Genomic DNA, 25000 nt, shown 5'->3' with positions numbered 1-25000 from the left:
AATTTGCTTATTTTCCATCTTCACCAGGGTTAGATAAGAGGATCCATTACATACCCTTCTCCTCTTTGTGCGTGCAATAACCCCAGCTAAAAGGGATATATATATATATACCGTATTTTCCGGACTATAAGTCACACTTTTTTTCATAGTTTGGCCAGTCCTGCAACTCAGGTGCAACATATATATATATTTATATATATGTTTTTTTCCTCTTCATGAAACATTTTTTGACTGGTGCGACTTATACTCCGGTGCGACTTATAGTCCGGAAAATACGGTAGGCTAAATGGTGTAACCCACTTCCAGTGAATTATGCTAAGCTAGGTTAACAATGTCAGAATGGGTTGTTGCACGCACAGAGACGAGAAGGGTATATGTCCCCTTACCTAACACTGAGTTAGACAGCAAATAAGCTAAGCATTTCAGCATAATAGCATTCATCAGGGGCAAGAAAACATTAAATATTTTGAAACCCACCTTTAATTACCACTTACTGTGTGTTAACTTAGCCAGGGCTTGTCACTAACCTCAGAGTACCCCTCAGCCTCAGGAGATAGAATGCGGTTCTGTGTCTGTTTATGTGTTTGGCGTTCTGTGCCTGTGTGGTTCTAGTGTAAGTGTGAGAGTGTAAGTGTAGGTGTTTGTTTATATAGCACATTTTTCATGCATGAAAATCAAAGCACTTTACACAGAACATAACAATATAAATTAAAATTGTTCATTGGTTAAAAAACAGCTGAAATGTGCATAGGCCAAAGGTGGTGATTGGCCTGAACAGCGCACAGCATGGTGTCATTGAACAGACTAAGCTAGTAACCTTATTGGCTGTCTGGAGAGCTCTGGAAGCACAGACCAGTCTGAAGTGAAGTCGTGAGCAATCTCTCTGAGCAGATGCTGTAAGTTGCGTGTATTGTGTTGTAAAGTTGTGTGCATTGTATTGTAAAGTTGTGTGCATTGTGTTGTAAAGTTGTGTGTATTGTACTGTAAAGTTGTGTGTAGAGTCCAAGTAGAAAAGAGAGAGTTCTCTGCACTTCTGCAAACCACAACAATCCGAAGCAACCAGGGCAGGACAAGACAGTGTAGAGCAGGGGTCTCCAACCTTTTTGGGAATGAGGGCTACCTGAAGACCCAAAATCATATGGAGGGCTACTCATTTGAAACGAACATACCCTCACCCCTTTTTTTTCCAATACTTTGATATCAATATGCAGCACTACCAACATTTTTGTTCAGTTTGTTCCTTTTAAAGTTTGCATGGGGAATCTAATCTATTTATTTTTTGAACAAAAAAACAATCTTTTTGTGTTAATAATTTTTTTGTGTTAATAATTTGGGTTACAATTTTTACCCAATTTATACACACCATTATGGATTCAGGGGTTGTTTAAGTTCTGATTTCAGTGGACAATTCGGTTTTAACATTTCAATAGTAATCGCCCACACTACCCTAACATATGAAGACGCCTTTTAAAGTTATTGCATACCTGAAATCTCTCCATGATCTGACAAAAAAGGTAATGCACAGTCCTGCTCAGTCATGCATGCCACAACATTTTCAGCGCTATTATACGAGAGTAGCCTACGGAGGAGAAAGGGCCTGTGAGCTAAAGCAATCGTTTTTCAGTCCTTGAACAATGATGCAAGAACCGTATTTGACGAACATGGAATGGCCACAGAACTTTTGCAAAGATATTCTTCCATTGGCTACACCAGACAAGCAAGTTTTTTCCCCCTTTACTGTCTATGCGTGCGAGCAGCGTGTATGCACTCCGCTTCCGTTGTTGTTTAAAGATTGAATGGGAAACGGATTTGGAGCCAAAGGCTAAAATTTAACGCAGCTACAATTTGTAAGGTATCACCAATATCATTTTAATGTTACAGATGTATGGCTACATACATTCTTAAAATGGTTCTGGTCTAGACTTAAATATCTATTGAAAACTTCACAATGGAGCGTGTTTTTAGAGCGTGATCTGCAGGCGACTTGTTGGCTATTTTTAGAAGCTGCGCTGGGGGCACCTCATAGCTGTCCCGCGGGCTACCTGGTGCCCGCGGGCACCGTTTTGGAGACCACTGGTGTAGAGTAAAAGAATGCCCCAGTCCAACACAGATGTCTTCTTAATTAATTATTTTTTTTTATCTTTTAAGGTGCATAACAGTGACTAACGTTTCGATGTAAGAATGTCTTACATCAAAACGTTAGTCACCGTTATGTACCTTAAAAAAAATTAAAACTATAAATTAAGAAGACATCTGTGTTGCACCGGCGTTCTTTTTACTTTTGTGTGTAGAGTGTTGTAAAGTAGAGTGTTCAAAGTTGTGTGTAGTGAGTTGTAAAATAGTGTGTTAAGCCCCCCTGTGGTTCCTCCTTAACCATCGGTCGCTGTAGACTGGGCTCTGCTGCCTCCACTGCCAATCTGCTGGAAGATGCTGAGGGACCAGCGCCCGGTAAGAGGCCCTCCCCCTCTCCTCCACCACTCACATCAGAGCTGTCATAGAGCCCCTCCCCCTCTCCTCCACCACTCACATCAGAGCTGTCATAGAGCTCCTCCCCCTCTCCTCCACCACTCACATCAGAGCTCTCATAGAGCCCCTCCCCCTCTCCTCCACCACTCACATCAGAGCTCTCATAGGCAGGCAGGCTACACCACATGTGCGTTCAAATTCCCAAACATAGGCCAACGTTTTCTGTTTGCCTTGACTTCTCGGCGAACGTTTGCGAACACTCGCAAACAGTTTGAGGAGGAAGTTCAAGTTAATATCACTGATGGCCTGGCTACACTGAGGATGCCAAAGATGCGGACCGTTCGCAGAGCAACAATACACTTCCACAATAATATGTGAATCTGGCTACACCAGACAGAGCAGCGAGTATATGCCGTTGAGATTCGGAAAAACAGGCTTGTCTTCCATTTCTACCCTTCTGTGGGACAAATGCCCCGTGAACTTTCCGCCTCCATTCCGTGTTCAGAGTAGCCCGGCTGTGGGTGATGTGATTTGGGGAAAGTAAAAATATGGTGAGCCCCAGTGCACACAGATCAGTGCTTAAACATTGTAACATCTGGCCTGAGGTTATTTGTGGTTAGACAGTAACCTTGAGGTATCTTTGTTGATCAGAAATGTTTCCCTCAGAGTGAATGCATGGTGTGGTGTGTATAAACTATACAGGTTCCAGAATTCATAGGTATTGTTTTTAGTATAAAGAGACTTACATATCACTCTCTCCGTAAGATCATTTTGACTTAATGGGCAGCCTGTCTTATTGTATGTCTTATAAAAGCAGCCACATTTGTTTGTTTTAAGTAGAAGTATGTTTAGACTTAAATAATTTGTGTAGCCTTCTTGGGACTTATGTAATGTTCAGGTAATGAGGACGAGTGCAGAGTATGTGTCTCTGCTCTTAACCGTCAACTATACACTTGAGCTGGGAAGTCACCTGTTGTTATAATCCTTAAGCCATGGATGTGGACAATGATGAGTTTAGATAAGAGGTGAGAGAACAGGGAACCACCGGGACAGGGATTGATTTATAAACTCTGGACTGAACCATGTTTGTGTGCAGAGGGGGACTGCCAACTCAAGACACCCGACACTCAGGAAGAGGAGACAAAACAAAACAAGGAAGTACTCTCATGGTAGGCACATCCCTCCTTTTATTACTTCAGACCAAGACATAGACTACATAGAAAAAATAAAAAAATTGGCCTTGCTCTGTGAGGTTATGTCAAACACTGCCTGATTATCTTTCCAGATTGTTCCATCTAGTTCATGAGTTCTTTGACGACAACAGCCATGTGTCTCTGAATCTAAGACTTCCACATAAACCTGAAGTATTTTGAGGTGGATCACAATTCAAGCCATGTGGATGAAGCCCTTACTTTATCACATCATGAAGAGAAAGGTGTTGCGCACAATTAATTCTGTGTGAATTTTGCTTCAGTAAATCGTCTTATGAAGAGAACATTCATACATTTTTGTTATTTCGCCCATCTCACTGATTTGACCTCCTGATTTGTGTTTGGAATCTGGTTTGTACTTCAAACTGTGCAAGGAAGTGGGATCTTCCTGGTGAGTCACCCCCAGAGGTGTAAACCCTACTGCACAACTAAAGATGTTTATGTTTATGTACATGCCAAACCTCTACTCATGAAATTAGTGCTTATGACCAGTCGGTCATATTTTATTCCCGAAACAGAAATATCTCCAGAATTGCCTAACTTCCTAACCTTATTGTTAACTCTATTCACAACATTACAAAATCTCAAACTCGTAAGTCTTCATTTATATTAAGTTGTTAGCTAACCCTTTTATCCAACGCTTGCAACTGTCTACACAGTTTTTCAACTGTTACCATACAAAGGCCTTGAGAACTGCCCCAAATGGACTAAAGCCTTGAAGATCAGTAAAGTTAAACCACACAAACTTTAGGGCTCAGCTGGTTGAGACAAGTCCTTTATATCGAACATCTAGACATCACCTTGTGTCTATGTGGTGCTCATTTCCGTTAAGCACACTGTTATCATTCACCCCATGTGTTTAGGAAATTCTGTTTCTTTCTTTCTTTCTCTCTTTTTTGGTTTTTGGGATTATTGTATTTTTTACATAGCCAGCTAACAGTTAATGTCTGATGTCAAAACACCACTATGCTGAAACTCATAACAGCACGTACATCAGCGCTGGAAAATAACATTGGAAAGCTTTGAGTGTGTATCACTAACCAAATGTATGTGTGTGTTTGGTAGTATGCATTCTATCTATGACTGCAACAGCTAGAGCAGCCAGACAGCTACAGTGCTACACTTTAAAATCATGCCCCCACAGTGTAGCACTGTAGCTGGCTACTCTAGCTGTTAGCTACAGAAACTCGAGCTAGGTAGCACAGATGTTTATTTTTTTTCATACCGACAGTAGTCGTGACCTCAAGAAAAAGAGATCTATGTGAAAAATTGCCAGGATTTTCCTTTAAGGTTTCTCTCAAAACGTACAGAGGGAAGCATAGAGATGTTATCATTCATTTGGTCCTGTACTGAACGCCTCTCTCAGTTTGTTGAATTGAGGATGGCACTGGTATGCATGTGTAGGCTATAAGTTCATGTCAATAGCGTAGTGGGAAGAGTAAGGCCAATCATGTGCAGACTGATGGCCGGTTCTTATGATATTATAACTTGCTCAGGGAGAATCTTTTGCTATCCTTTGTTTTTGTTTTCTGCTGAAATTATATTTTAAACATGCATATCCTCTGGAAAAAAAAATCACAGCATCTTACTACTATCTTATACATGTTTCTGTTTTTAAAAATAACAGTCATTGAAACATAATGACAACATATTAAAATTAGCATACCATAATATCTTGAGTGTCATGACAAAACAACACTGACATCTCTGAAATAATGATGTCACATACACCCTTGTAACATTCTAATGTGTAAGTACAGGGTAACCTGTGGAGCAGCTGTTTGTAACAGCACATCTGCTCTGGTTCTTCATTCTGAAATATGTGTGCTTACAATGTACTATTCATGTCAAGTATTCAATACAAGATACTGTAGTTGTTGTGTAGGCTTATTTTCACTGAAGACACAGACTCCTACGTGAATGATGAAATGCAGTTATAGAGGATGAAAGAATGTATAGTTGAACTATTAAACCACCATATTCCAGATCCTAGGTCTTTAGGGCTTTTCCTACTTAGTTATGCTAATATTTGCTTGTTTCTGAAGGAGGTACCTGACTGTGCCCTGTTTGGGCTTTCCTGTATATATACGGAACTTGATATTAGGCCAAGTTATTGTCAACTTAACACATTGAATCCTTGCATCATTCACTGAGTAATCTTGCCTGGATTTTGACTCTGTTTTGAAAACAAAATCCTGTAATGTTGATGCTGGACGTTTTCTTTAGAGTAGAAGAGAACTTGGAGGCCAGTTGAAATACTAGGCAGAATGCAGTACACTTTCTGTTTACAATGTACCTCTGTGCATTACCTTGCATTACTCATATCTCATATATCATTCATAAGAAAGACCATGTACAGCATATGACATTAATCTGAGAAAATGAAAGTCCTGACATTATATTGTGTGTGCCTCTCTTCTGTTCAACATTGGTTAGGGTTGGAAGACAAAGACTGTAGTGATTTTCTCACTATTTGTTTTGATAGAATGCAATGCCGATTGCTTTTTTGTAGCATATACAATGCATTGTGTGGTATTGTATATGTATAATAAAACTGTAGAATATGTGTTATCAATTATGGAATATTCTGATTGCTTAGTTAGAAATTGTTTTATTTTAGGTGTTTGTTTTTCTTTTGTTTTTTGTTTTGTTCCAAGAATATCTTTACTTAAATTTTATGAATTGATTTAAACTTCGGTTTTTCTTCCAAATAAAGTTATGCTCTCAGAATCTAATTTATTTTTAATAACTTTGTTATTATACACATATTAAATGATCTCTCTATAATGCGTGTGGAAGATATGCATGATAACCAGGATAAGCCGAGGAATTCAGATTTTCTTTGAATGCTCTTGCAGTGTGTGTGTGTGTGTGTGTGTGTGTGTGTGTGTGTGTGTGTGTGTGTGTGTGTGTGTTTGTTTGTTTGTGTTTTCTTTGTATGCATTCTCTTGAAAACTTTAATTTGAATCATTGTAGTCAGCCTTGTATAGTAACTCATCACTTTCTGCAGTTCTGCAGCGCTAATTTTAATTTACATTTACACACCAGCTAATTCTAAGTTTTAACTTGATCTGCAGCCATTTATTTGATCATGACTGCACTCATTCCCATTGAGCCCTGAAAGTGAAGGCGATAACTGTCTGTGTGAACGTTAAGTCTTTCTGCTGCACCAGTCCAGTCATCAAGCATCACGAGTCATGTCCCTGCTCTTCCTGACATTGTTTTCACTTCCTCATGCTCATCCTCGTCCAATCCCTGATGCCTGGGTCTGATTCCGGCTCCGCTCTGGTCCAGAGCTGGCCTTGAGCCGAGAGCTTCTCTAGGAAGCGTCCCTCGTCACCATGTGCCCATAGGCTTATCCCTGGGCAGCATGTTACACAATACACTGGCACAGAATGCCATAGACTTAATGCAAGCTTATAGGTCTCCAGCTAAATTTTAAGAGACTGACTATTTTTAATAGGACTACTGTCTACCTTTTTTGAATAATGCGTAATTACTAGTAAACAAGACTAAGAGCACTGTGCATGCCTATTATGAGGTATACTAAGCACAGTCGACGAGTCCATAATATCACTGTACAAACCAAAATACAAAAGTACATTTTTCATGCTTTTTTTTATTGAGTCAATTTTATTTGATATACTAAAGAAAATGATTTTGCAGCTAAATCAATGTCCCTTATCTATGCAGCAAGTCTTCCATTTTGTTCACTCCTACTTGTGTCCAGTAGAGGGCGCCTAGCACCAGTGAGGTGTCTGTAACTGCCTGTAGACCACAGCACTGACGAGCTGCATGTCCTCCTGTAGTGTGTACCTCTGCTCAGCCTGTCTCCCAGCCAAGCCATGAGAGTGGATTTATGCGTGTGATGGTTGTCACCCCAATCAACACCTCCCACACCTGACACCTCCTTTCTGCGCATCACCCTTACACCCCCCCCCCACACACACACACACACACACACACGCACATACACACAAATATTACACAAATACATACTAGCCTACCACAGAGATAGATAGATAGATAGATAGATAGATAGATAGATAGATAGACAGACAGACAGAAGTACAGTTCACTGATAGACAGGAGTATACAAATGCACACACACACACACACACACACACATACACACTGCTGAGCGCTAATCAGAAAGGGGGGAGGGGGTTGTGACGGGGTCGTGGCTGGTGAAGCCGGCTGGGAGGGAGACTAGCGTGGCTCGGTGATTAAGCCTGCGAGGTCCTCATCCTGCTAATTGCAGCCAGGGCCGCGGCCACTGCTGAGCCGTTAAGCTGAGCACGCCTGCCTGCCCTGACCGCTGTCCAGCATCGGCAGACAGCACAGAGAGGGCCTCAGCCGCACTCACAGCCTTTGGTCAATCACACTAGCCTGCAACATGCTAGGCCACACACGCTAGTGACGCTAGTCACGCTCTCAACTGCACTACACCAGAGACAGTTTTGACGAATCTTTGACTAGGCCTACACTCTGTGTATACACTACAGTCACTGCTTACACACCACACGACCTTACTGTTATCTACGGCAGTGTTTTTACATACAAGTTGGTTCAATATTGAAAACAAGTCAGATATTATATTTTACCACGTCTGCTCGCGGACCACTTGGGATAGCTTGTGGACCACCAGTGGTTCCCGGACCACACATTGAGAAACACTGTTCTACGCCACCCTACACTTCACTGTCAGTGCAGCACCCCCGACCTTATTGTCATCTACGCCATCCTACACTACACTGTCAGTGCACCACCGCAGACCCGGCTCTGAACTCTCAGTGTCAACACACCATGCAGGCCAGCCATCCGGAATTATGGACAAGCGGTCTAAATATCCCACACTGGGTCCAATAAGACTATAAGAAAGCCTATACATGAACCCCAAAATGCTCCTGATGTGTTCTTGATCTGCTCCTCCGCCATTGGTGTGTGTGTGTGTGTGTGTGAATGGGTGAATGTGAGGCATGAAATTGTAAAGTGCTTTGAGTGTTTTAAGGAGTGGAAAAGCACTATATAAATGCAGTCCATTTAGGCATCTAACCACCCTACCCATGCCCCTGGGACGCTGGTATGTGTGTGTGTGTGTGTGTGTGTGTGTGTCTAACCTCCCTACCCATGCCCCTGGGACGTTGGTGTGTGTGTATGTGTGTGTCTAACCTCCCTACCCATGCCCCTGGGACGCTGGTATATGTGTGTGTGTGTGTGTGTGTGTGTGTCTAACCTCCCTACCCATGCCCCTGGGGCACTGCCATGTCTGCCTTATATGAAGAGCTCCAGTCTCACCCCTCATCCACATTCATTAGGGCCCAAGCACTGGAGGTGCAAAACCCTATTGTTTCTGCCCTGACATTTTTAAGATTATTATTGTTGTTATTCTGCCGGACTTTGGCCCTTTTGAGGTGATTCCCATGGGCGAAAACTACATTTATTCTGTCCAGAGTTCGACCAGTCTACCTGTGTGTGTGTGTATGTGTGTGTGTGTGTGTGTGTGTTTGACCAGTCTACCTGTGTGTGAGTGCTTGTGGGCTACTTATGATGCATTGACATATTAAGGGTTTGTGTGGTTCAGATTATCCACTATCTTATATGGATGGCTTAAATATGATCCCCTTTGAAGGTCATGTACAGGTCGACAGGTCGTCACAAACTCCTTTTCACTGGTGTCTTTCTGAAATCTCAACCACAAGCCAAACTGAAGAGATATGAGAAAGATGAGGAATAGACTTGTGGGTGCTAATATTTTAAACCATAATTTTGGCTCTATGATTTTTCCATTTAATTTATGCAGTAGCACAGTGATAGACAAACATACACACACTCGTGGACAAGGACACACACACACACAAACACTCGGACAGACAGCAGACAGACACACACACACACAGACACTCACACTTGGACAGACAGATAAACACACAGACAAACACACACAAGCACATACACACAATCATGCCCTGTTGTGTCAGGTGAGCTGTGAGAGAGGACACTATCAGATTCCCCCTATAATCCAATTTAATCTGACGTAACCCTTGGAGGCATTCCTTTAAGTGGGGAGCCACACTGTTGCCACCAGCCAACAGCATTACAGCAAAGGCAGATTAACTAGCAGCCTGGCAGCCAGGCAGGAAGGACATAGTGGCAAGCAGAGAGTGAAGACCATATGCTTAGCTGTTTTTCCTGTAACTACTCGCAGTGGTACAGAGGGTCCTCTAAGGCCCTTTTGCTCCGGGATTATAACTTTGTGAGGGAGGGGAGCCGGGAGGCCAGTCTGCGATTGGACCAACCTGACCAGTGAACATGCTTTTTCCTTAAAGAGCAGTCTGCAAAGACTATGAGGCTTTCCTAATGCCTTTTCGGAGAATTCGGAAGGTGAGTAAAGAGAGCCAGTAGTGCTTCTTGAAGTTTGACGTTTGAATCTGATGTTTATGGAGGTCTGCCATAAAGGTTTGGAGTTTCAGGGTTCATCAAGACACTATCAATCAATCACAGCTCATAGTTTGTATAGTTCTCAGCCATTGTCAGTAGTGGCTAAGAGTCAGGTTAACGTTGGCTTTTTGTATCCATATGAAAGTATTCATTTAGCGATGACATCTAATGAAGGCCCCAGGCCGAAACGTCAAAAATAAATACTTTAATATGGAGCTAGAATGTGTGTCACTCTTCTCTTTGAACAATTAGCCAGCGGCCAGCACCTCACAAACAATCCTTGGTGTGCGTCACACGTATCTTCTATAGTTGGCTTTTTATATGACAACGTCAACATGGACCTGTGTGTTTATGGTCCTCGAATCCAACTCACTAGACCACTTTAGTCTGCAGAAAAACACACACAGCCACAACAAGTGTACATCGCACCAAAACAGATTCACATCGCACATCACGCAAACTAGGGCATATTTCAATTGATTGATGCAGTGATTCAAGTGATTGATTACAGGAATGGTTTAAATAGTTGTAGAAGATGGGGAAATCTATATCAATGTATAAACTGAATGTAAAGAATATCTAATAGATTCTCACAGAGCTTATTTGATCTTGCTCAGTCCTGAATACGCTGACAGACAAAATAATATTGGACAACACTGTTCAAATGTAACATTGCGAGTTTTAATGGTGCAAGCAACGTTTTGAGGCATACAGCATCTTTATCAGAGTCAAAGCTCTGGTTTTGACTCTAATGAAGATGCCGTGTGCATGGATGAAGGCTCTGATGAAGACACTATGCGCGTTAATGAAGACTCTGATGAAGACACTATGCGCGTCGAAACGTTAGTCACTTGCACCATTAAAGCTTGATAAAGGTATTCGTGTGCTTCGGTCCTTCCCTGGGTTCAGTCATCCAAAGTGACCCAGAACTTGTTCCTGATTCTGTGGTCCTGCTCCCTGAACACCGACAGGCTAGAGCGCAAGTGTTACCCATTTCATTGCTGTAACACTGGAAGTGTTGGCAGGCCGCTTGGTGCAATTTGAGGCTTTATGAACAAACACTGTATTGTTTCATTGTCCACATTATGGTTGGTATCTTTCAGAAATAACAATCCAACACACCTGACATACACTTACTCTTATCCTCTGGTAGTAGTGATTGATGTACTGTGTGTGTGTGTGTGTGTGTGTGTGTGGTAGTAGTTAATGTAGAATTAATTGGCACAAGGTCTCTGCATTGTAGCTGAAATGTTACTCCTCTTTTCGGTAAGTCGCTTTACAAAAAAGCATCAGCTAAATGAATACATGTAAATCTGTGCAAATAAAGTTGTAATGGACAGTAATGCCCTCTTCAGATGGGAGACACTCACTGACACACACACTGACAGAGATATACATAGGCCATACAGGCTACACAGAGAGAAAGTATGGAGAGAGAAGAGAAGAGAAGAGAAGAGTGTGTTAGAGAGAAGAGATGACAGAGATGCAAAGAAGTGACAGTGACAGTGACAGAGAAAGAGAGAGAGATAGGGAGAGATGGAGATAGGGAGAGATAAAGAGAGAGAGGGAGAGATGGAGATAGGGAGAGATGGAGATAGGGAGAGATAAAGAGAGAGAGGGAGAGATGGAGGATATACAGGCCAAAACAGAGAGAGGATATATATGCAAAGACAGAGAGAGAGAGGGAGATGGAGATAGGGAGAGAGAGAGTTGGAGATAGGGAGAGAGAGATAGAGATAGGGAGATAGGGAGAGAGAAAGAGGCAGAGAGATAGGGAGAGAGAAAGAGAGAGAGAGGGAGAGATGGGTAGATAGAGGACATAGAGGCCAAAACAGAGAGAGGATATGCAAAGACAGAGGGAGAGAGAGAGAGATGGAGATAGGGAGAGAGAGAGATGGAGATAGGGAGAGAGAGAGAGAGGCAGAGAGACAGATGGAGGATGTGTACTGTGAGAGTGACTCACATCTCAGATGGCAGAGGCATGTTTCTGAAAGAACATCGCACCCTCAATGAGACCCTGCAAAATTGTTTGTGGCTCACTGGATGGTTGGTCACACACACTCACACACACACACGCGCACACACACACACACACACACGCACACACACACATACAGCCTAATGCTTTCTTCCTGTTCAGAGTGCACATGACATTACTGAACTATCTTATGAAGTGACAGTATGTGTGAGTGTGTGTAAATGTGTGTGTGCGTGTGAGTGTGTGTGTGTGTGTGTGTGTGTGTGTGTGTGTGTGTGTGTGTGTGTGTGTGCGTGCGTGCGTGTGCGTGTATGTGTGCGTGTGTGTGCGTGTGTGTGTTATTGTGTGTGTGTGTGTGCGTGCGTGCGTGTGCGTGTATGTGTGCGTGTGTGTGCGTGTGTGTGTTATTGTGTGTGTGTGTGTGTGTGTGTGAGTGTGTGTAAATGTGTGTGTGCGTGTGAGTGTGTGTGTGTGTATGTGTGTGTGTGTGTGTGTGTGTGTGTGTGTGTATGTGTGAGTGTGTGAGTGTGTTTGTGCATGTGTGTGTGTGTGTGTGTGTGTGTGTGTGTGTGTGTGTGTGTGTGTGTATGTATGCATGCATGTTTTCACATACTAGTTTCAGTAACTCTTTTCTTGAACCCTGTATCATAACACTAATCTGTATCATAATACTAATATGACCATTCATAAAACATGCCATAGCAGATCATATAGGCCTACACTGTATACTGTTGTGACTTGGGTAAGACTCAGGTGGGGATCACATTGGCCAGCGGCAAGTGGCAGTGGCAAGTGTAACGCAACACTCAGACCATAATAACTTCTATCTCGTTCCTAAGCAACACAAATGGTTTGCCTAAACTGATGATTGAATACGCTCGCGTTCAACGCTAGCGCTACGCCAGCGCTGCCACCATTCCGCTGCCGAACCATTAGAGAACAATAGGAAACTTGCTGTGTCAGTCCCCGCCTTAAAGGGGTAAGAGTAGAATTCGGTAGGATTCCAGTAGGCATGGGCAGTTCCCGACTGATTCGGTCAGAAAGAACGAATCCCGAAGGTGAACGACGAGAACTGATTCCCAAAACAAGAGAACTGGGTTTTTTTTAACATACAAAAAAATGGTCACGCAATAAAAGATACAAACGAACAGAGCTTCATCTCCCTCGACCGTATATTGCAATTGAGTCTAAAACGTGAATGAGAGTACTACAGCAGGTAGCAACCGCGTTGCCATGGGTAAACAAATGATAGGCCTGGCTTTACTTACGTGCCTGCCTGCCAGCTCTAGAACTTGGAAGACGCCATTTGATTCTTACTGCATTCCATTCAGTATATTTATGGAAAAAGGCACTTATGTGCTTAATATAAAGCTTGATATTTACATAAATGATGTAACAGACCATATGAGACGGTGTTCTAAAGGATATTTGACCTAAGACAACCGAGACGGTGTTCTAAAGCATATTTTGACTTAAGGAACTGAAAGAACTGAAAGAACGAATCAAACGAACGATTTGTGAAGGTGCAGGGAACTGAAAGAACTGATTCCCGGAATAGAATCATTTGGCCCATGCCTAGATTCCAGTTGTCTTGACCACACCAAGGGAACTGCTCTGTTGACTTGTATTGGATCTGATACAGTGAGGTGTGGCCTGTGTCTAGCTGGTTATCACGCTAACTTTAGTGGATATCTGGACAACATAGAACACAGGTGTTTTGGACATTATGTCTTCACACTCTGTTGCTGGTTCTAGGTCATTTCAAAGTTTTAAACAAACAGAGAAGATAAATAGCCCCTATGTGTCACAAGACCGTCATGAGCATGTCATAAAGGGTTCATGACAGGTCCCTAGTAGTTCTTCTTAGTTAATGATTGCCACGGTGCAGTGGTCTGACAGGGTCATGGTACCATTATCATTATAGTTATTGATATCTTTTGTATAGTTATATAGTTTACAATATATATTATTACTAAATTATAAATAGTTATAATCGTTATGACTGCTCTCATAGCTTTAGCTGCCATAAAACCCTGTCACAAACTATTAAGATGTCATGGTGTAACACTGTCAAGAAGATTCCAGTTTGTGGACATGAGACTGACACTTGAGACATGAGTCTTTACGACAGGACATGAAATCGGCCAGAACGTGTTTATAATATTGACAAGTGAATATTTGGACATTTCAGAGTACATCCTGTTATTTTAAGGAACGTTCCATTAAATGAGTGAAGGAATTGTCTGTAAAAAATATATAAAATGTACAGAAATTGTACAATAAGAAAATAACTAGTATAGTAAAATAACTAGCATTTTTAGCCATTCAGGGTTTCAAATACTTTAATTTAGGTGCACATGCTGGGACCATTAATCAATGGCATATGCTGCAGGCTGCTCTGCATAATGCACCTGTATGTCACTGATGGTTTAGAGGTTGGCCACATGTGCCTGTGACCTATAGTGAACATAGGCTAATTGATATGTGGTTTTGTTATGTCAGAATTGTGCTAAATGTAGACTTTTTAAAAATAATTCGGATCAATTGGTTTAGCCTACTACTATTGCATAATTATAGACCAAAACTGTGAATTTAAGATGCAACATTATTTTGTGGTATTCTGAACTTCACCATTTCAATTAGTAAAGAAAGAGTCTAGACCTAAACATAGGCTATCATTTTGTCTCAAGACAATGACCATAGCTCACCATAGCTCACCTATAATTGGTTGATTTGTGAATGTCCTAGCACATTAGACTCATATAGACTCATATACAAATATAAACGTTTGACAACATGTTTTTATATACTCTTGATGTAAACGAACATCATGACACATCAGTACATAAACAACGCAGCTAACAATACATTGCGCAAGAACTACATATCCCAACATGCAGCGTTCCGTGATGTTTCTAACAGCTGACAGACGCTAAAACCCTATGTGAGAGCTGCCAGGAAAGAAGAGATAGGAGTCTCTCAGCAGAGTGAGCAATCCACACGACCCAACTGCGCTGTTAAATCAGCACCGTTGGAGTTGGGTTGCTTTGTACCAGATTATCTTTGATTTGCTCTCTCTGCTTTGCCTAATATTAATTTAGGTTATCGTCGTTTGGACAAAGCTGCATTGTGCCGTGTTTGACTACTGTAGTCAGTGCATGTGCATTCTGTTATTTGCAGTTTATATCTACCCACACAAGACGTGCCTAATGCCGAGGAATGGATAGTGTGTCTGATAAAGGTGGAAAGATGGTCGAAAGTGATGAACAGTCGGAGAGGGATAGTAGCGGCGGCGCAGCGATGGCCGCGCTACACCAATGCGAACTCATCCAGAACATGATCGAAATCTCCATCTCCAGTTTACAAGGGCTCCGGACCAAATGCGCGGCGTCCAACGATCTCACCCAGCAAGAAATACGCACTTTAGAGGTAATTATAACGCAGAGAATGTTTAAAAATAGCAAGCCAAAATGCAGTGTCATGCAGGCGTTCGCTACAGTGATGGGCTGCAGGCTATCTCTCTCTCCCTGGTTGCTTTAAGGGTATCGCCTCATCCGTCTCTTCCTATTTTTGCAGTATACAGTTGTGTGGGTTGTGCTCCACGGTGGCATACAACGTACTGACAATAATATATGTAAATGTGAATTTATTTATATGGATCACACTGGACACCTATCCTATTGATGCTCAAAGGCTATAAATAGAAATACTAGCGTTTGATGAGGTTGTTATTTTGACCTCTTTCTCTACAGTAGGTGTAATATTTGGCAGTAACCCCCGGATATTTTGCAGCATTAGACTGCGTATTTTGAAATCTTTGTCCATCCCGTGGACGGCTATGCTGCAATCTGCGCGCTAATTGTCCCTGTTTTAGACCATTTTCAGTTTAAATCATCTGCATCAATGAACCAAAGTATTGTAGAAAAAGACAAATAAATAGTCCACACATCGCCATATTGTGAGTGATTTTATTGGTTTTCTCGATTGGAGTTGCAAAAGCTATTGAAGTCCCCAACGCATTAAGGCCGAAGTGTCAATATGCGTACCCCGCCTTAAACGGCTACCAATCTGGTGCACCTGTAGAGATAATTTATGAGAAATCAATACAATCGTGTATCGGATGACGTGGTGGCCTGTGCAAACCATTCTGATGGACGAGTAGTTTGCGCATAGGGTGATGGCCCGCATTGAGGACCACCGCGATGGCAGAGGCAACGCGCTAGCCTATATAATTTGACATCAGCCAGCAACACGCTAGACTCACATTTAGCATGTCTGTCACAATTTCTTTTTGTTTTTTGTTTTAAAGTGGTGTCCGTATGAAGTGTACTATTTAATGGAGACTTAAATGTTGCTGCTGGTTATTTCATATGTTCTTAAATGTTATGGCATGGTTCTTGATAACCTATATCAAACAGTCTGTTCCATCTACGTCTAAATATGGCGATTAACCCTTGTCTGTATGTTCTGAGGGACATCTAGACCTCGGCGTTGTATATAGCCTCCTAACCAATATAGCACATCTTGCATTTATTTTTAGATGTCAGAACACGCTTTGTTTGCCGTATTAGGCAATCACGTCTTTTGTGTAATAATTGTGTTAGACTATGCACGCTTTCCAATTCTCATAGATTGTGTCATAAATCGTGATAGGCTAATCCAAATTGACCCGTCCAGATTGCACTTGTCACATACGAGTGTGAAGTGTAGGTAGCTTTGTTTTCTCCTCTTTGGTAAATTAATAGGTCGTTAACCATTTCCTGTTGTTTAGATGACCTCCATGTGCCATGGCCCAGTAACGTCAGTTTGTTGTTGTTCAAAGCACCACTGTTGATATAAAACATGACTGATAAGGCGAAGGCTGATCGACTTGGTTGTAAAATATGCCTTTCATTGTCTGAAATTGTGGTCTGCCAGCTGAGGTCTTTGTATGGGTTTCTCCTTGTTTTTTCCCCTTAACCCCCCCCCCCCCCTACCCCCAGCAACCACACACACACACACACACACACACCAATTACCCAATATTATCACAGAGTTATGTCCATTTTCCTCCATTTTACCTGTCATATTGCTGACAAACGTAGTAGCTAAAAAGGCCACATCTCAAATGGGATCTGACTGGAAAGGCTCAGGACAGATTCTCACCATGTCTGCTCTGGAGGGAGCTACACTATCTGAGGTAGTGTTTTCAATATGCTATTTTTCTCCAGCTGTGCTGGTGCTACTTATCTGGGGTTTATTGTGCAGAGTTGGTACTGCATACAGGCGTTCCATTGGTAAAATACATTAAATGTCTCCACCAGGTCTGTCGTTCTGTCCCATTGCAAGGAAGAATGTAATGCAATTATAAAAAAAGGTGTTTTACTCTTAACATCAGCATTTGATTGCAAAAAATAAAATAGAAGCAAAAATCCAGCGGAAAAACCCCACCACCACCACCAACAACAACAACAACAAAACGTTGTGGTTTCCAACACTCATGTGAGCAAGACATTTAGCACAGTCGAAATGTAATGGAATGTGTATTTCAAACAAATCACTCCCGATAAATGCTTAGCTTGCAAAAGTAGGCTTGCGGGCAGCCAGGCAGGCAGTACTGTTCTGCTCTGCACTACTCTTCTCTATGCTCACATGAGATGAGATGAGATGAGATGAGATGAGATGAGATGAGAGGAGAGTGCCGTCTGGCTGGCCAGTGGTGCTACCAGCAGTCTGCCGAGCCGAGCTGAGCCGGCCGCCGTGACTGAGGACCACTCAACACAGCAGAGTGGAACATGTCAATGGCCAATTGTCAATTTATATTACACGGCCACTAATGGCTCTTTAATATCCTGCGCCTGACAACAACAGCTGGAGTGGCTGTCAGCCTTGCTGCTGCTGCTGCTGCTGCTGGTGGTTGTGGTGGTGGTGGTTGGTTGTGGTGACGCCAGCCTGCCAGACTGGGGGGCCGGGCAGGCTCTTTCCTGTGTCGAGGCCCAGTATCGTGTGCGCCAGAGCCGCACGCGCGTGTGTGTGTGTACTTCAGGCCAATCAAGAGCGGCTTGAACTCCTGTCGGCTTCTCTTCTCCCTGATGAGCCTTTATGACACCTCTTCATGGTTGTGTTTTTTTTTTTTTTTATAGCGCGCGCTCTCCACGTCGCTTCATTCTGTGCACGCTGGCTACTTCTACTGCTGCTGCTGCCCGTAAAGGCCGGCCTGCATGGCCACCAGATAATGGAGCTCAGCTTGCTCCTCACCGCTCTCCAAGTGAAGTGCTGCAAGGTGGTGCTTCAGCTTTTCAAGCTAATCTGAGTCTAGTGTGAACCTCAAGGCTAGCTCTCTCTCTCTCCCTCTCTCTCTTTCTCTCTTGCCTTTCTATTACATTTGTCCTCCACATCTCTCTCTCTCTCTCTCTCTCTGCTTCTTTTTCTCGTTCGCCGGTCTATTGTCGCTGCGTTTCCTCGCTGTTCATTTCAAGCTGTTGCTGCTGAATTGGAGTTTTTCGCCCCCTCTCTTCATCTCTCTCTTCGCCGCTCGTCCTTGAGCTCGGAGGGTTCTTTATGGAATGGAGTTGGGAAGAAAAAAAAAAACCTCTCCGCTAGAGATATCCGTTTTGACCTCGCTCTTAGAGATGTGTAGCACTAGTCAGCAACATGAAAAGAGATGTGGTAGTCTACCATGTAAAAGACTAGCCTCTGTATGGGTGCTCCTGTTCTTCATTCACTACCATTGTAATGTGCTGCATCCACTTCAAATGGTAACATTTTTTAAAGCTAAAAGCACAAAAACCTGCCATGTAAATCTACACAATAAAGAACAAAAGGGTTTTAGGTCTAAAATCCAGCGGTGTCACCCTGACCTAGTTTGGAGTGTTAAGTGTGATTGTAATTAATGTGATTGTGGTGTGTCCTTTTTTTGCCTTGTATTGCAAATGAACTAAAGTCTTGCATACCCTCTGCCCATCATCAGACATGGTTGTTGTTCTTGTCAGGTAACAGTTGTGGCCTGGGCAGGTAGTAAGTGTGTTGTCAATGCGTCTCTTCCATTGTGCCTCTGTGGTGGGGAGAGAAAGAGAGGGGGGGGGGTGGAGAGAGGGAGAGATGGAGAGAGAGAGGGGGGGAGAGAGAGGGAGAGAGAGAGAGATGGAGAGAGAGAGGGGGGGAGAGCGAGAGAGAGAGGGGGGGGAGAGCGAGAGATGGAGAGAGAGAGGGGGGAGAGAGAGGGAGAGAGAGGGAGAGAGAGAGAGATGGAGAGAGAGAGGGGGGGGAGAGCGAGAGATGGAGAGAGTTTGCGGTCGTGTGGATGCTATTATGGCTGCGTCTATATTTAGCCGTCTTTCTTCCTACGCATTTACAGGGTTGGCTGTTAAATAAGAAAATCAAATGACGTGCGAGGAGGAGGCTGCACACGCTGAGAGAGACAGAGAGAGGGAGGGAGGGAGAGACAGAGAGAGGGAGGGAAAGAGAGAGAGGAAGAGAGAGGAATGGAGAGAGAGATGAAGAGACAGAGAGAGAGGGGGGAGGTTGGAGAGAGAGAGAGAGAGGGGGAGAGAGATAGACAGAGAGAGGTAGAGACAGAAGGAGAGGGAGGGAAAGGGGGGAGAGAGATACAGAAAGAGGGAGACAGAGAGGGAGAGAGTGATAGAGAGAGATGGAGGGAGGGAGAGAGAGAATGGTGATGCAGACAGAAGGGGTGGGGAGAAGGCGAGGAGAGAGCCAGTCAGCTGGCTGTATCTGTCTGGTCTGGTTGCAAGGCACAGACAAGGGCCTGCACATACACACACAGCCCCTTGCACACACACTGCACATACACACACAGCCCCTTGCACACACACTGCACATACACACACAGTGCACATACACACACAGTGCACATACACACACAGTGCACATGCACACACAGCTCTGTGCACACACACTGCACATACACACACAGAGCACATACACACACAGTGCACATACACACACAGTGCACATGCACACACAGCCCCATGCACACACACTGCACATACACACACACTGCACATACACACACAGTGCACATATACACACACTGCGCATACACACACAGTGCACATATACACACAGCTCCGTGCACAGATGGTGCACATACACACACAGATCCGTGCACACACACTGCACATACACACACACAGCTCAGTACACACACAGCTTCATTTCATATAAAAGCCTTGGACTTGATGCTCACGCTATGCTCCCCCTACACACACACCTCCTCTACCCGCACTCTCACCCCACCACACACACACACACACACACACACACCTCCTCTACCCTCACCCTACCACACACACACACATCTCCTCTACCCACACCACACACACACACACACCTCCTCTACCCCACCACACACACACACACACACCTCCTCTACCCCCACCCTCACACACACACCTCCTTTACCCCCACCACACACACACACACACCTCCTCTACCCCCACCCTCACACACACAACTCCTTTACCCCCACCACACACACACCTCCTCTACCCCCACCCTCACACCTCCTTTACCCCCACCACACACACACCTCCTCTACCCCCACCCTCACACACACACCTCCTTTACCCCCACCACACACACACCTCCTCTACCCCCATCCTCACCCCACTCACCAGCCCCCATCTTGATATTTTGGGAAAAGTGCATCAGTGGAGTCTCAGGGCTGATGATGGAGGTTAGAACATTGAGGGCCTCTCATGGAAGGTCTGGACTGATGATGGAGGTTAGAACATTGAGGGCCTCTCATGGAAGGTCTGGACTGATGATGAAGATTAGAACATTGAGGGCCTCTCATGGAAGGTCTGGACTGATGATGGAGGTTAGAACATTGAGGGCCTCTCATGGAAGGTCTGGACTGATGATGAAGATTAGAACATTGAGGGCATCTCATGGAAGATCTGGACTGATGATAATGATTAGAACATTGAGGGCATCTCATGGAAGGTCTGGACTCTTTTTGAAATGGAATTGTGTGCATTGAATATGAGAGGTGGTGTGGTTCGTCATCACACTTGCACCATGCATCTAGTTGGAGAGGGAGAGGCCTGATGTGAATGGAATTGGATTTGTATTTCTCAGTGGATGCTGTTGCTGAAATTCAGAACATTTTGACTGTAGTCTGTGTCCATCACACGTATTGTTATTTTACAGCATCACACACACACAGTTCCAGAGAAGTCATATACTGTCAGTGTTCATAACTGAGGAAGAATAGAATGGTGTCTCTTTGACCTGTATGTCTGTCAGTTCAGGATGATGTGAAATGAGATGACATGACATGACTCTGCATGTCGTTGTAACTCAGAAGGGGAGCACAACGTAACGTAAGCGAGCTGCAGGATGTTGGATGCAGGGCTTGAATTCAGCTGTGGGTCTGGCATGAGTGTCCTGCTGGACTGGACTGGGCTAGGGGAGGTGGATTTAGGTATTTATCACCTGAATGAGGTCCAGGTCTGAGCTCCTCTGCTAGCCACACACACACACACACACACACACACACACACACACACTCCTCCTCATGATCACTGAATATATCTCTCAGGCCTTCCAGCCGGTGCACTAATCTGAGATCAGTGTTTGTGTGACAGAGTGATTTGGTGTCTGTGATGTGTGTGTGTGTGTGTGGGTGTGTGTGTGTGTGTTTGAGTGGTTCTGTGTGTGTGTGTGTTTGTGTACAAGTGAGCGATTCTGTGTGTGTGTGTGTGTGTGTGTGTGTGTGTGTGTGTCTGTTTATGTGTGGCTGGATATCTGTGTGTGGGTGTAATCTGGTAATGTTCATGTCATCCTGCACTGAGGCTGTTTTTGTGAGGGAAGATGGGGCAGCAACCCACGCTGCTCAGCCCTGCCCAGAGCTCTGGAGGAACCTTGGGGCAGGAACTAGGGGACAGGAACCATGGGGCAAGAACCAAGGGGGCAAGAACCCTGGGGCAGAATGCCCGTTAACATCTACCCGTTACCCTGGAGACAACTGTGCTGGCGGTCTCTCAAAGACCTCCATTCTACAGTGAGCCTCTCCTCTGTGGAAAATAGAACATTTTGTAAATGAAATACATTTGTAATATTTTAATGTGATATGAAATATGATACAATAGAATATGATAAAATATTGCATCATATTGCATGACATTTATCATATCATATAGGTTGCCAGTAAGTGGTACATTTTCTAGTCGTAAAGAGAAAGAATCTGCTTCTCCCTTTGATTTGTTGTTAAAGAGACCAGTATGGCTCAGATGATTGGCTTATTACAGTGAATGAAACAGTGAACAGTGGCCTCCAAACTGAATTGAGTCCCATTGAAGGGAGAACGGAGCTGCTGCTCCCATTTGCTTATTTATTACCATTAGCGTTAGCGATTCCTGTTGATAAATGAGGATGCTAATCCATCGCTCGCTCCAGGTGTGTGTAGTGTGTGTGTATGCCTGCCTGTCTGCCTGGGAGAGGGGTTAGTGGGCCATTGTGTGTTTGGCCTGCGTCATCGGTGCTCGTGCCAACCCCACAGAAAGGCCAGGCAGCAGCGGTAGCGGTAGCAAGAGCGCTAGTGGCGGCAGCAGCAGCAGCAGCAGCAACGTGTGACTCAACTTTTCCATTCCCGCCTCGCGCCAGGACACCCTTACTCACCAGTACACGACACCTCCTGTGGCCACTCCAAACGCAGCACGCACAGGCTACAGGCCTCACTTGTCATTGTGTTTGTTTGTTTGTTTGTTTGTTTACAGGGGCATGACTGGCAAATTAGGAAAACCTAGGTTATTTACACACAGATGTGTGTTGTTTTACAGACATTACACTGCCCATGGTCAACCAGACCCTTTTGTTGCTGCTTTCCTGAACATTAGCATGAGGCTTAAAGTAAATACAGTCTATGGGGGAAATATCGGAGGGTAATTGTCACATCATAGTGCGAAACTCTCAGTTCGCGAACATTCTAATCACATATTGTGACCGTGCTCCTCAACAGGTTAAAGTGTTCAGGCACTGTGCCTGAATTCAGGCGTGAGCCGGTACGTTTAAGATTTGGAACCACAGCACAGACATTTTCATTGTTTTAAGCCCTGAATGGTTCTGGTAGTGTCTCAGCATTCTCATGGGTAGTGCACAGGTGTTCTGAGATAAGGAAAAGGGTTTGTGTTTGTATGCAGTGTAACATTAGCCTGCATGCAACACCACACTATACATCATACAGGCTCTGAAAATATTCACAATAATAATAAATATAACATGTAAATAATATAAATGTAATAAATCAAGTATACCCCATCTCTCTCACTTCCTGTCAATCTTTAACTGTCCTATCATAATAAAGTCAAAAATGCCCAAAACATATACAAATTTGATTCTGTATTTGACATAGATGGCAAACCATGGGAATGGGCGCTTTAGGCCAGAGGTGAGAATAGAAATGACCGAGAGAAATGCTAATATTGGGGAAGAGGGACAGAGCTAAGGAAAGTCCTGGATAATGTTATGAGCAGAGATGCTTGATTTATTGGGTGGGGGCTAATCTTTTTTTATACGGAATCCCAGGAGTACAAGCTTTGAGAGACAGAAATATTTTTAAAATAGTAGTCATTGAGAGCCACATTGTGTTTCATAGTTTGTGCAAAACAGGTAAATTTGAGCACAACCGTCTGTAAGACGCGTTTCCATGGCAGTCACACACACATACACACACACCCTGGCCCCTTTCTGGTCTTTGAGAGTCACCATAACAAACAGATCTAGCGTACTAATAAACTCAGGGCAGTTGCAGCCCCGCCCCACCCCCCAGACCCTTAGGCTTACTTCCCTAGCAGGTGGATCATTCTCAATCTAAATGAACTTGTATCATTAGAATGTCCTGAGGGTTAAGCTGGTGTGTATCTGTCCTTCCCTGATATTCTAGTTCATGTGGTGTGTGGACAGAGGCTTGACGTGAATGTTTTGAGGATAATGTTTGACCAGGACGTGTCGTGTGTGTGTGTTTTGCTGTGGCTTGAACATGACTGATATTATTGTTTGGTGTTTTTGGTGCGAGCACGTCCTCCTATCTCGGTTCTGTTAGTGGGAAAATCCCACTCCCTCAAAAAAAAAAAAGAAGGAAAAAAAACGCTCTGGCGACCCAGGAGTGAGGTTGCCAAGCAACCTGACGTCACACTTGCACCAGTGTATTGTTCTCAGTGCAGCGTCTGTGATTCTGTCTACCTGGTGTGTGTGTGTGTGTGTGTGTGTGTGTGTGTGTGTGTGCGTGTGTGTGTGTGTGTGTGCGTGCGTGTGCGTGTGCGTGTGTGTGTGCGTGTGCGTGTGCGTGCGTGTGTGCGTGTGTGTGCGCAAGCATATTGATTTGTGTGTGTATTGTGTGAATATGTCTGCATGTGATTCACAGCATGTCTGCCAAGTGTGTATCTGTGTGTATGAGTATACATAAGATTTACAGCTTGCCTGCTTGGGCTGTGTTTATGTGTGTGTGTATGTGTGTTTGTGTATGTGTGTGTGTGTGTGTGAGTGTGCATGCGTGTGTCTAGATGTGATTCACAGCAGGAGTACCATAGCTGTGTATACGCTGTAGTTTAATAGTATATCTCATGCACAACCTAGTCAGATCAGGAAAGAGGAAGGAAGGAGGCTTCTTTGAACCCTCACTTGAGCCGAAACAGTGAAAGAGTGTTGCTATTTTGTATGGATTCATTTAGCCTTTTTTTTTTTTTTTTTTAAAACCACATACAAAAAACAATGCACTGCAGTGGCATCAGTGAGTTCCCTCTGTAGGACTTTGAAAATGTCTCTGTAACTCTGTAAGACATAAGTGGCATTGTGCTGTGCAAGCTGAGTTATGGGGAGGGGGGGGGTGCAGCAGGGTCTTTATCTAGAATAGAATGTCATGAGTGCAGAGAGTTCTCATCGGTGCAGTGGATTGAGTCCA

General features: G+C 43.8%; 2 protein-coding genes across 3 annotated transcripts in view; both read left to right on the top strand.

The window, feature by feature from the left end:
* LOC143111396 (CUE domain-containing protein 1-like) overlaps positions 1 to 6291 on the top strand; it is a 21134-nt gene extending 14843 nt beyond the window's left edge. Inside the window, exons 9-11 of the mRNA XM_076273624.1 lie at positions 2390 to 2448; positions 3563 to 3635; positions 3752 to 6291. Coding sequence (XP_076129739.1) covers positions 2390 to 2448; positions 3563 to 3635; position 3752 — 133 coding nt within the window. The 3' untranslated portion in view covers positions 3753 to 6291. The remainder of the gene's footprint in view (positions 1 to 2389; positions 2449 to 3562; positions 3636 to 3751) is intronic.
* Positions 6292 to 15083: 8792 nt separating this feature from the next.
* Positions 15084 to 25000, top strand: part of ksr1a (kinase suppressor of ras 1a) — a 42925-nt gene continuing 33008 nt past the window's right edge. For both annotated transcript variants that reach the window (XM_076273985.1, XM_076273984.1), the window contains exon 1: positions 15084 to 15525. In XM_076273985.1, the coding sequence (XP_076130100.1) occupies positions 15316 to 15525 (210 nt within the window). In that variant the 5' untranslated portion in view covers positions 15084 to 15315. The remainder of the gene's footprint in view (positions 15526 to 25000) is intronic.

This window comes from Alosa pseudoharengus, unplaced genomic scaffold (assembly GCF_046254945.1).
Source record: "Alosa pseudoharengus isolate Yale_2024_CS ecotype anadromous, Long Island Sound unplaced genomic scaffold, YU_APseudo_1.1 YU_APseudo_1.1_scf_8, whole genome shotgun sequence".
NCBI classification, from domain to species: domain Eukaryota; kingdom Metazoa; phylum Chordata; class Actinopteri; order Clupeiformes; family Clupeidae; genus Alosa; species Alosa pseudoharengus.
The sequence above is the reverse complement of the archived record's forward strand: the minus strand, read 5'-3'. Positions and strand labels throughout refer to the sequence as shown.